This window comes from Amphiura filiformis, chromosome 6, assembly GCF_039555335.1.
Source record: "Amphiura filiformis chromosome 6, Afil_fr2py, whole genome shotgun sequence".
Lineage (NCBI taxonomy): Eukaryota > Metazoa > Echinodermata > Ophiuroidea > Amphilepidida > Amphiuridae > Amphiura > Amphiura filiformis.
The window spans coordinates 42261458-42274729 of NC_092633.1; the positions used below are offsets into that span (position 1 = coordinate 42261458).

Genomic DNA, 13272 nt, shown 5'->3' on the forward strand with positions numbered 1-13272 from the left:
TCAAATAATAGGAATAAATACCAGACTCATCTCAAGTGGAGGTCAATTCAAATCATCCCCAAGTCACATGGTTAAAAAGGAAGCCCATAGAGCATTTCTTCTGGGGTGAACCAAACCTGCCTGGTTATCAAATTAATCAGTGACAATGTTATCTCTGAATTTGATAGATGCTAATTGATGTTTTAATGTTATTACATCAATTAGCATCTGTCTGATTCAGAGATAACCTTGTCACTGATTAATTTGATAACCAGACAGGTTTGTTCACCCCAGAAGAACTGCTCTGGGGGGCTTCCTATTTAAGGAATGTTTACTGTATTCTTTAACCATGTGACTTGGGATGATTTGAAGTGACCTCCACTTGTGTTGAGTCTGACATGTAGCAGCTGACAAGTGCATCATGTAAAGCAGCGTAGAGTCTAATGGAAGTTAATATCCATGTATACGGGAGCGATTTCCAGTTGTGCAGTCTTTGGGAAGACTGCATCTGTTATGATACGATGATACTTTTCGAATTCGATAGTATTTTGGGGAGAGTGGATTAGGATTTCTGGTATTATCATTGGTGCTACGTTGATGGAGTTGAGGTAGTTCGGAAGCTGAAGGCGTAAAACTGGATATCCATTCTCCGGTTTACCGTTTTCCATGTGATGACGGTCTGAAGCCTCGGGCCGTTTCATGGTGGGGCAATCACCTGTGTATACAGCAAAAAAAACAAAAAACAATTTAGTTAATTATAAGTATGAAAATCAAATTACAGCACTAATTTTATACAGTCTGAACAGTTGTGGCGGCATCAGATATTTTTGTCTGATTGGGCATATGGGGGGGGGGACTGGAGAGGGAGATCTCCGACTGGGGGATTACCCCCTTTTTTGTATTTTGTATTTGAATGATGATTTTTTGCCCTGTTTTGTATACACATAAATTTTTAACTTCCCGGCTGAAAACACGAGTTCCAAAGGAAATTCATCAGGTGGATTATTTGTGTTTAATTTGGACAACCAATTTACATGTAGAACTTTGTTGTTGTTGGGCTCTGTCAAGTCAACATATTACAAAGGAAAAAACAATCATGTTGTTTACCCTTCCTACATGATGCAGTACATTACACCAGATTGGAAATTTAGGATTTCACTACATTCATAACATTCCTAATTTGCATGCACCACTCGGGTGTCATCTCATCTCAGCTCCTATAAGAGTTTTTTTTGTAAGAATTAAAAACCAACCCACAACTATTTATTCGGAAAATATTCTTTGAAGAAGAAATAATTATAACAATGGACATGAAAATACAAAGCCAACAATTAGATCACAAGCATGAAGTATGCTACGTGCAGCAATGCTACAGCTGATTTTGTCATGATGAATGATGACATAATGCACGAATATCATTCTTTGCCGTATCCGGAAGTCATCTCATCTCAGAAACAATAAAGGATGTACTGCAAAACATCAGAATAAAAACCAAACCACCAAGTCAAGTATTTATTCGGAAAAAGAAGGAAATAAAATTCATATTATGATCGACACGGCATGTGAAAATGCAATATCCACATTCTTTACGTACACACACTGACACAGTACATGCGAATGCATGCAACCAAACACAGCCAAAGAAACTCTCTCTGACCCGCGTAACCGGGCTCAAACCAAGTAACAATCGAATACTTATGTACAGAAAGACTCATACTTACCAATATAGCCCAAAACATGCGATCAAACTTGATATTTTCCCAATTTCATAGCAGATTCTGTCATTACAGAGGAAATGTCACACTCGCTGTCCACTCGCCACTCGTGAGTTTCGTGACCTCGGGTTTGTTTACAACTTGGTAGCTAGATATCGATTGATCGCTGCATTGTATACATTTGGCTGATCCCGTTTTATTCAGCAAATTTTGCGAAATTTGGACAACTTTCATTGACTGTTTTGCCGTCTAAACCTGAATCGTTAGTGAAAAAAATGAGCATGGACACGAAGGGGAACCACTATGAACCAGGGATCGTCTTGATTTCACTAACGATTCAGGTTTAATGCCTATATTTGAGTTCAAAGATGGGGAGTTTCAGGCGGGAACACACGCAAGAGAATAGGGTGTAATTTGAAACGCTTGCGAACACGGAGGAATTCAGAGCGAGTTCTGCTGTATGCAGGGATACTAGCGATATCTTCTCTTTGTTTAGGGTGTCAAAAACGCCAAAAATCAGGAAAAAGGGCATACTTTTCCAAGCAAAATACTTGCTTAGGCCTTTTTAGGGTACCAAAGTTTAATGGCAAAATAAAAAAGGGTGAAATAGGCTATGTTTGGCTTCTATCAGAACAAATTGTAGGGTAAAACATTAAGAAACATCAAACTACTTATATTAAATAAACAAGAACCTGAACATTAATTTTTTCTTTCTTAGTGTTAAAAAAATGGCAAAATACTTGTTTAGGGTATGTTTTGCACGCGCTGAGTAATACTCGTTTAGGGTGCGTTTTCGAGAGTCCATACATGAGCATGGTGTCCATCACATAATGTAAGTGCCCCCGGAACCACTACTAAACCCAATATGAATAGTGCTGATTTCAGTGAGACCTAATCATGCCTGCATCATTTCTACCATCAAATCTGTTCACTTAAATGATTTCAAATTTATTTTCATTTCATCACCAAAAGACGAGTGTGTGACATCATTTCAGAGGCTGTCAACAAGCACAACGTGATATTTGTGTCATCGGCAGGGAACAATGGTCCAGCAATGTCAACAGTAGGGTGCCCAGGGGGTACCACTACAAGTGTTATAGGTGGGTAAAAGACATGCAATAAAAGAGAGACTGACATATACATGTACGTTTGGGGGTGGGTGTGTGTGTAAATTATGTGGGTGTGTCTATTAAGATGTCTGTCCAATGTTGTTTTGAGTGGTTTTGTTTTTGCAAACTTGTTTAGTTGTCACTTTTTGACTCTTAGTGACTCTTTGTTTGTATTTACTTGTGTCTCTCTGTTTGTCAGCCTTTGGCGGAGTGTGAAATGACCTCAAACCAGTGATATTGTTCGTTTTGCATGAACAAAGAGGGTAACAAATTTATCATTCAGTAGACATGATAAATAAATAATAAATAACACCAGTGCAATCCATGCTTTTACAGTTTTCATGTAATGTAGCGCACCATTGCCAATGTGTGATGCACAGTTAGCGTGTGGCACGATGTCGGGTAATTGCTGTATCTTCAGTACAGTTTACCAGCCCTCGAATTAACCCACGGCACCCATGGCATTTTTCTGTGGGTGCCTATCCCCACTGCCGTAATGCCCTCAAAATATGTCCTTTACCCAAGGCAGTCACTTGCCGTGCCCTCTAATGAAGTTGCCGTCGGTACCCGGCCCTGCCCCTTCAATATAAAATCATCTATCTATGTTTGTGTGTGTTTTGTTCACTTTTGAGAAATTGCCCTGGTGCCCTTCTCCAATTTTCAACAGTTACCATGATGCCCTCTTGAAATATTACAAACTGCCGCGCTTCCTTGCCTTTTCAGTAAAAATCCAAGGCAATTATCAACTTGCGCTAAAAATGTTGCCGTGCCCCTTCAGATCCTTAATCGAGGGCTGCAATTTACAATACAACACAAGTATGCAGAGTTTCGAGACCTGTTGATTGCTGGTGCTGATTAAGAGCTGATACGGCTATATATATTGTTCGGCAATTATATGAAAACTGAACAATACGAAATTAAGGCCAAAAAACAGGTTTGTCTCAAAGCTCACAAGTGGTTTGAAAACAAATACAAAATGCAATTTTTTTTTCAAATCGCGCAATTTTACAAATGCGCATGTGAGCTTTGAGACGAACCTTCTTTTTTTTTTTTTGTCTTATATGAATTGGGTATTAACCAATGAAATGTCATTATTCATATCTATAGATTGATAAAGGCTTGACAGGCAACATAGATCTGCAGTATATATGAAGTGGGTAAATAGGATGGAACTTCACAAATATTTGGAAAATTGGACCCTGTATTGGGGGATTATTAAAGTAAACACACCATGAAGATGCAAAGCCTGATTGCAAAGCCTAATTTAAAGATTAATTAAGATACTATGTGCTTTGTTGCAGGGGTTGGTGCATATGTGTCACCTGAAATGATGACAGCTGAATATTCACTTAGAGAAAAATTACCTGGCATGGCATTTACATGGTCATCTAGAGGACCATGGTAAGTATACCATTTTTCATCCTGATGTGGCAGTGACCTCAGTGCGCATTTCATGTGACAAACCACTATGGTGTATTTACATAGCATTATGTACCTGAAGGTAATTCGAAGTCCATTCTCTTTATGTCTAATCTCTTTGGCAGGGTGTGATTTTTCCGGTTTCGATTTTTGGGATTAAAAAAAATCTGGATTTTCAAAAAAACAATTTTAATTTTTTTTTTTTTTTTGGCGCTTTTGGAGTGGCCCTGGACCAAGAGCTAAATGCTTAACAGAAATGTCACATTTCCGGAATTTTCAGTTTCCGGATATGAGAAAATCTCCAATTTTAAAATGAAAATTCCTTAGAACCCTGACTGGATGATTTATAGACACACTGTACTGTGCATAAATGGTGATGCAATTTCTCATGTGTATGTGAATGATATGATACTGGAAGTATGTATTCACAGATAATAGTGAAGTGAAGTATTTTAACAGTTTCTCATTTTTGCATTTTACCCCATGAAATTGCATCTCCAGTGGTGCTCAAGTGTGTAAAACCCCTCTGGCTTCGCCCCCTCGACCCCCACCGGGGCTTTGCCCCTGGAACCCACCAGGGGCCCTTAAGCGGGCCCCTGGACCCCCACCCGCAACAGGCGAGAGCTCCGCTCGCTCCGCTTCGCAATTTCATTGCGAAGGGTTTTTTTTCTTAAAGCACCAATCACACCCATGCTTTGGAATAGACTCAAATCCAGATAGCATATGACTGGCTCCTTGTTACTGAGATCCTGATGATAACCTAGCATCATGTAATGTACTTGGCCACTTCACTGTCAAATATATGCAGATCCCAATTATTTAAGTTGTTTCTCAATTGGCTTACATGTTTTATGTTTGCGTCGTGTTTAGTGTTGACGGATCTTTAGGAGTTAGCATCTGTGCCCCTGGGGGCGCTATAACATCGGTACCAAACTGGACATTACGAGGGTCACAACTTATGAATGGGACATCTATGTCATCACCTAATGCTTGTGGTGGAATAGGTAAGCTGGAATTAAACAATCAAGGAAACAGATGTTGGCTCACTCCAGCATATCACCCCTCTACCCTAATGCAATGTTAATGAAAGTACTTTTGACATAGGGCTCTCCAGTTTCCCTGACATTGATTGAGGGGGAATGGGGATAGGTTTGTTTTTCTCATCAAAGATAGTTTACTAAACCTACCAAACTAGAAGAGCAGTGTGCCAACTATTTTTTCTTTGATTGTAGCAAATGGAACAAATAAAAGACATTAACATAAGAGTGTACCATCAATATTGTGGTTAGTTCTGTCTCCATTGCCCCTTAAAATGGTCAATCAGCAGCAAAATAACATGTTTTTAGATGAAAGTAATAAACGATTGCAGTAAAAAGTGAATTAATATCATAATGTGTAACATTTGCTTAAGTAAAATACGATTTGCATTGAGTAAAATTACACAGAATGTATTTAATGTGACTACGTACAAATCCATGACCCCAAAACAAAACAAACTCATTAGTTTGAAAAAGAAAAAATAGAGTAGCCACTTGATGGCGATGCCCAACACTATTTGATTGTGTGAAATAAGAGTAGCCACTATATTAGTGTGCGAGTATCCATTTGCAATAAATATTGAAACGGATGTGCCTTGGCCTACAAATTATCATGGACTATGCATATGGTAGCGTGATAGTCCCAAAGGATCATGTGAAATATAGGCCTAAATGTCAGGATCATAAATAGTATAAATACCTGGTCGTCGTTAATTATGAAATGGTTGTAGGATTGATTGTGATTTGCCACGGATTGTGAATTAATTAATTTAAGTAACTTAATTAAAGAAATCAGATCGATAAAGGTGACTCATGACAACATATAAAATGAACAGTATTATATTGTTCTGGTTTCCCAGCATAAACTGTAAGCTTCACAATGCACAACAATATATACAATATTCACGTATCAAGTTTACAACTCCAATCTCATCACTGAAATTATCAGTAAAATAACAACATTATTTAATCACTAAAACCAGTCACTTCATCCTGTAAAAGTCACGAGTGCATCGGCATAAAAGCTTCACTTATAAAATCATTGTGGGTTTGTTTACAAATAAACAGCTGATTACTGTAATTTCCCACTCTCAAATTGATGAAGAAAATTAGAGTATCGGACTCTATCGCCGATCTCTCAAATACATTTATTATATTATTTAAGGCCGACGTATTGATTAGAAAATTGTGACAATTAATGAGATGAATTAACAAAAGAAATTAATGATTTATGTTTTATCGATGATGCATATTTATTTTATCTGACTGAAGTTAAAAATAGAAAAGCCAAAAACCTGATCACGCCATAATCGAGAACTCACTCGGATTAATCCGCGCTTACTGAGTCTCCGTGAGCCAAAAGTATACAAAAATCATACATAAATTAATAAGCACATTTCCAGTCAGATATTTTATTAAATACGAAACATTACGAATTATTACAACACTCACGTAGCTGATCCTAAAAGGATCAGCGAATCTATCAGAATGTCATGCCGAAGTACGAGTTGCAAGACATGAAAAACACGTCTCTCCGGGACAAAGCCTGGGCCGCAACTCAGCCGTCCAATAAACACAAACGGCATTTTCTTTCTATGTCACGCAAGCAATTTGGGTCGCGCAATTTGCGTACGCGCTGCGCCTGCAAAGCAAGCACGCAATACCTGAGCAAATGAAATAAAGATTGAAATGAAAAGATAATAAAATATAATAAAATAGCGCTGCCGAACAAAGTAATGGTTTTCAATATTAGTAGGCCTACTGAGGTGCCTACTGGGGGTTCCGTTACAATATCACAGTGGATTTTCAATTCTCTTCATTTTGCCTTTTTTTTCAGGTCTTGTTTTATCTGGTTTGAAAGCCGAGGGTATACCCTACACCCCATTCAGTATACGTAGAGGTCTGGAAAATACAGCCTTAAGAATAGAGAAATTATTAAACTTCACTCAGGGCTATGGCCTAATACAGGTGAGACAACTTAACATTAGGCTGTGCCAGTTGAAATACACACACCCTGTATGGAAGACATGACCATTATCTTCTTCCACACATATAGGGTGAATTTCAAATAGGGTTACTTGAATGGGTGACTCCATTTTAAAGCTACCCCCCCATGTGGGAGATGAAGGGCATGTCTTCCTTATAGGAGTGTATGGATTTCAACTGGAATGGCCCTTAACACTCATGTATAAAGACTTTCAACACCTTACTTCTTACAACTGCAGCCTCAAGTATATGAGGAAAAACACAGTGGGTGTGTGCATGGGTTGGAACAACTTAAACATTAATATGAAGTTAGGTGCCAAAATTTACAATGCTGGATAAATCCTAGATGGTGAGGAGCTACATGAAAAGACGATCTCTCAGTGCCAGCTTGCAGGCGTTGAGGGATGGGTACTACATGTAGGCTGGATACTTCTCAAAGATGTTCCAATCCCTGTTGTTGTGTGGGTAGAAGGAATTGGCATAGACTGATCTGGGGATATCTGAAGCGATGCATTGGGATCTTAGTGTTTGTTTTTAGGGTTGGTCAGATTACGCCAGTCAAACAATTTGTTTAAAACTTTTTTATGTTTAATTGTAATACCTTATATTGTTTGCAGGTGGACAAAGCATTTGATCACATCATGCAGCATGCAGACTGTCCAGCTCGTAACTTGAGGTTCCATGTGATGTGCAATGGCAGTCGTGGTATTTACCTCCGAGAAACCAACAATGTCAATAAACCTAGTGAACACACAGTAACTGTAGATCCTATATATGCAGAGGATATAGGTAGGTTCAGTAATAGCCACGACAATAAATCTTTCGTAAGGCGACAGCAAAAAAACCCAGTTCTACAGGTCCAACAGACCTAGATTTTGTGTTCGGAAAATTGGTGTGTTTTTTGTGTGTGTTTTTTAGCTATATGCAAGCACAAACTCAGGTTTTGGCCAACATGGATTGATTGTGCTGAACAGTTTTTTGGAAATTTGTATTAAGTTTTCTTCTTTTTTTTTAGGGTCATTTAACCTCTTTCAGAATAAAATGTTATAAAAAAATCCGCAGAGACTGACCCTACTGTGTATATTGTTCCTATGTAAATTGTGTGGAATGGATAGAATTTTAACATGGCAACAGTTACTTGTGATAACGAAAAGGTAGATTTTAAATCAACTTTTTGATTTAATTATATTGAACAACTTATCTGTGTAATACTGACAGGGGAGTGCAATTGACCCTAATTGATGTTTTCCCTTTCATTTTGCAGCACCACAAGAGAAGATAGCTTTTAATCTCCATGCCTGTTTGACAACAGAGGCCCCCTGGGTGGAAGTACCATCTTATTTAGATATGATGAATACCATGAGGTCTTTCTCACTTAGAGTAGATCCTAGAGGTCTGCCTGAAGGGGTCCACTATACAGAGGTAAGCAAAGTATAGATATGATGAATACCATGAGGTTCTCCTCACTTAGAATAGATCCCAGGGTTGTAGCTATTATAGCTTTCTCACTTAAAGTGGACCCACAGGACAGGGGTTTACTACACTATTCTGCAAAGTCATATCGCACTGGCCAACCGATCGTATAAAATCACACCTGCGTCACGCATGCCACACAGATTGAATGAGGTGGTGATGTGATGATGATGTGATTCAATTAGCCAATCAGAACACAACTTCATGTTTACACCCATTACGCCATAAGCTGCACCAAATCAGGCAGTGTGAAAGATCTCTGCAAAATATTATATACATAGGTAAGCAAAGTATTGAGTTGAAAGCAGACTAGCTTCACTGATTTCATAAGGTAATAGAAGGATAATTTTACAAAATAAAATCTACAATTAAAGGAGAGTATGAGATCAAAAAAGTTGTCCTGTTAGGAATGGCACCCAAGACCTCAGGTGTATTAGGTAAGCCAGCTATAAAAATAAGCTATAAAAATATAGCTTTTATAATCTGAATGGGCTATTCCAGTTGAGATCTTGTAATGAAATATACACCAGGCACAAAAAGAAACTCGTCAGTTATATTCATCCTTGCTGTTCAAAAACTTGATAATTTTGGATTATTCTGAAATATACATTTTATTAATTGGACTTTGCTTTCTCATTTGACACCCTGTTCGTGAAAAACGAACAAGGATTGACCAAGATATGCGCCTCCAAAGCCTCAAACCCCAAAATCAAAAGTTGCATTTTCAACTATTTTCAATGGGAACGCATCGTTGTATTGCACACAAGCACCACGGGCCAATCAATAAAGCACACAGTGTAACAGGCACAATTGAATCGTTAAAATTGCAACTTTTCATTTTGGGGTTTGAGAGATTGGAGGTGCATATCTTGGTCAATTCTTGCTCAATGTTCACGAACAGGGTGTCAAATGAGAAAGAAATGTCCAATTAACAAAATGTATATTTCAGAATAATCCAAAATTATCAAGTTATTTAACACCAAGGATGGATATAACTGACGAGTTTCTTTTTGTGCCTGGTGTATGTGCATTTATACAGGATGCAATTGAGGGGCTTTGACAACTTTTTACCGCCAGATACCATTACCACCTTGGCTTGAAATCGTAGTACATGGAGAAACATGCAGTCGCCTGCTTCACAGCCGAATGAAATAAAAATGAATGAATAAACAGGGTGCAATGTAATTTCCCATAATGGTTTGCTCCAAAATATACTTGCAATAATATATAGAATGAAATGAAACAAACAATAACTTGTCATGTTAAATTCTGCCATTATACAGGTATGTGCTTACGATGTACAGCGCCCTCAGAAGGGTCCGTTATTCAGAGTTCCCATTACAGTTGTGAAGCCACGTGTTCTGAACCCAGACACACAGTACTCGGTGGAGTGGAATGAATCTGAATTCAAACCTGGTCAGACCAAGAGGACGTTCATGACCGTTCCACCTGGAGCCACATGGGCTGGTGAGTTATTGTCAATTTTTAGTCAAAATATTTTGTATTTTGTCATAAAGGGGAAGTGCAATAACTCTGGTCCAAACTAATAATCACATACCAGTTGTAGATGCAATTTTCCCCCTTTCAAGATATGTATGATTTTTCCACCGCGAGGCATACTGTTTTTGCAATGTCCGTCCTTCCGTGCTTCCGTGCTTCCGTCCATCCGTCCTTCCGTCCGGAGGCTATATCTCGGGCATGGATGGGCGGATTGACTTCAGATTTTCAGGATAGGTGGGTCATGGTAAAAAACTCTGGCTACTTTTTTTTTTTTTTTTTTCAAGGTCATCTACTGAGGTAAAAGGTCATTTGAGGTCAAGGGGCCCATTTTCTTTATTTTCCTCTTTTCTCGGAGACTAGGGGTCATACGTTCCTCAAACTTGGTGGGTGGGTGCATATTGACCCCAGACAGAACAAGTTTGTGTATGGTTAGTGGGTCAAGGTCTCCTGAGGTCATGTAGGGGTCATTTGAGGTCAAATTAGCAAAAATACTCATATGGCCATGAAACTTGGTAGGTACAGTCAACATTTAGAGCCAAATTTTTGGAAGGTCATTTTGGGGTCATCTGGGGTCACCCAGGGGTCACCTGAGGTCAAATTAGTAAAAACTGTCGTATGGGCATGAAACTTGGTGGGTACAGTCAACATTTAGAGCCTAATTTTTTGACGTCATTTTAGGGTCATCCAGGGTCACCCAGGGGTCATCTGAGGTCAAATTTGTAAAAGTTGTCATATGGGCATGAAATTTGGTGGGTACAGTCAATATTAAGAGCCAAATTTTTGAAAGGTCATTTCAGGGTCATTTGAGGTCATCCAGGGGTCATCTGAGGTTAAATTAGTAAAAACTGTCATATGGGCATGAAACTTGGTGGGTACAGTCAACATTTAGAGCCAAATTTTTGGAAGGTCATTTTGGGGTCACCAGGGGTCATCTGAGGTCAAATTAGTAAAAACTATCCTATGGGCATGAAACTTGGTGGGTAGTCAACATTTAGAGCCAAATTTTTGGGCGGTAATTTTGGGGTCATCCGGGGTCACCCAGGATTCATTGGAAGGTTGTTTTGGGGTCATCCAAGTGTTGTCTAAGGTCAAATTCAGTCTCCTCTTTTAGGCTTGAAGCTTTGTATTAACTTGTAAGTGCCACATCACACCCTTTTGTGGAGGCATCACGGTCGACGCTGTGCGTCGAAAACCGCGACATCCGAGAACCGCGGTCCATCTAGTTTTTAATTGTTTGTAGGTATTTTAAATAATTCTTAACTAAAGTAGAATACTCTACAAGCTTGGAGCTCTGCCAAAAATATGCACACATATAGCATGGTTCAGAATATTGCATGCACGTGCCTTAAGGTCCGGTCATACTATGCATAATTGCGATGCGTTGCGATATATCGATTACTTTTTGCCGCAACCTGTCGCATTTCCTAGTTAAAATGTATTTTAAAATGTATTTAACTTTATTGCGATATCGCAATGCAGTATTTGCAGTATGATGCAGTGCGACAACGCACCGCATCACAAAGCAATTATATAGTATGAACGGACCTTTACACTGTTCACACGCTTGGTACACTACATGGACACAACAGGTTTGTTCCACCTTGGCCAAGCATGGTTGATTGGATTCATTGGTCCGTTCAGATTAGATTTCAGTTTGTGACATAAGGCGCTGGACTATGTGTTTAAAAATCAAAGTTACTAGTTTTTTGTCTCGCCTGATAAGGCAGGAGACTATATAATCACTTTTCCGTATGTATGTGTGTATGTGCGTATGTGTGTATGTGTGTATGTGTGTGTGTATGTGACAAATTTGGTTAAAGTTTTGGTTAAAGTTTGCTTTCCGCCTATTTTCTCGGAGACTATGAGTCGCACGTTCCTCAAACTTGGTGGGTGGGTGCATCTTGACCCGAGACAGAACCGGTTCGTATTGGTTAGTGGGTCAAGGTCACTGAGGTCATCTAGGGGTCATCTGAGGTCAAATTAGTAAAAACTGTTATATGGCCATTAAACTTGGTGGGTCCAGTCAACATTTAAAGCCAAATTTTTGGAAGGTCATTTCAAGGTCACCAGAGGTCATCTGAGGTCAAATTAGTAAAAACTGTCGTATGGGCATGAAACTTGGTGGGTCCAGTCAACATTTAAAGCCAAATTTTTGGAAGGTCATTTCAAGGTCACCAGAGGTCATCTGAGGTCAAATTAGTATAAACTGTCGTATGGGCATGAAACTTGGTGGGTACAGTCAACATTTAAAGCCAAATTTTTGGAAGGTCATTTCGAGGTCACCAGGGGTCATCTGAGGTCAAATTAGTAAAAAGTGTTGGATGGGCATGAAACTTGGTGGGTACAGTCAACATTTGAAGCCAAATTTTTGGAAGGTCATTTCGAGGTCACCAGGGGTCATCTGAGGTCAAATTAGTAAAAACTGTCGGCTGGGCATGAAACTTGGTGGGTCCAGTCAACATTGAAAGCCAAATTTTTGGAAGGTCATTTCGAGATCACCAGGGGTCATTTGAGGTCGAATTAGTAAAAACAGTCGTATGGGCATGAAACTTGGTGGGTACAGTCAACATTTTAAGCCAAATTTTTGGAAGGTCATTTCGAGGTCACCAGGGTCCATCTGAGGTCAAATTAGTAACAACTGTCGGATGGGCATGAAACTTGGTGGGTACCGTCAACATTTAAAGCCAAATTTTTGGAAGGTCATTTCGAGGTCATCTGAGGTCAAATTAGTAAAAACTGTCGGATGGGCATGACACTTGGTGGGTGCAGTCAACATTTGAAGCCAAATTTTTGGAAGTTCATTTCGGGGTCACCAGGGGTCATCTGAGGTCAAATGAGTAAAAACTGTCGCATGGGCATGAAACTTGGTGGGTACAGTCAACATTTGAAGCCAAATTTTTGGAAGGTCATTTCAGGGTCACCAGGGGTCATCTGCGGTCAACTTAGTAAAAACTGTCGCATAGGCATGAAACTTGGTGGGTCCAGTCAACATTTAGAGCCAAATTCATCAGCCAGATAATCGTGCCCAGCCGATAACCGCCAAATTCATTTACC

The 13272-nt window shown here is 39.3% G+C and overlaps 1 protein-coding gene across 3 annotated transcripts in view; it reads left to right on the forward strand.

Annotated features, from left to right (window-relative positions):
• The window catches only part of LOC140155434 (tripeptidyl-peptidase 2-like), a 100295-nt gene that overhangs the window by 30277 nt on the left and 56746 nt on the right, over window positions 1-13272 (forward strand). For all 3 annotated transcript variants that reach the window (XM_072178283.1, XM_072178284.1, XM_072178285.1), the window contains exons 9-15: window positions 2667-2794; window positions 4105-4204; window positions 5093-5226; window positions 7097-7227; window positions 7863-8034; window positions 8510-8667; window positions 10002-10185. In XM_072178283.1, coding sequence (XP_072034384.1) covers window positions 2667-2794; window positions 4105-4204; window positions 5093-5226; window positions 7097-7227; window positions 7863-8034; window positions 8510-8667; window positions 10002-10185 — 1007 coding nt within the window. The remainder of the gene's footprint in view (window positions 1-2666; window positions 2795-4104; window positions 4205-5092; window positions 5227-7096; window positions 7228-7862; window positions 8035-8509; window positions 8668-10001; window positions 10186-13272) is intronic.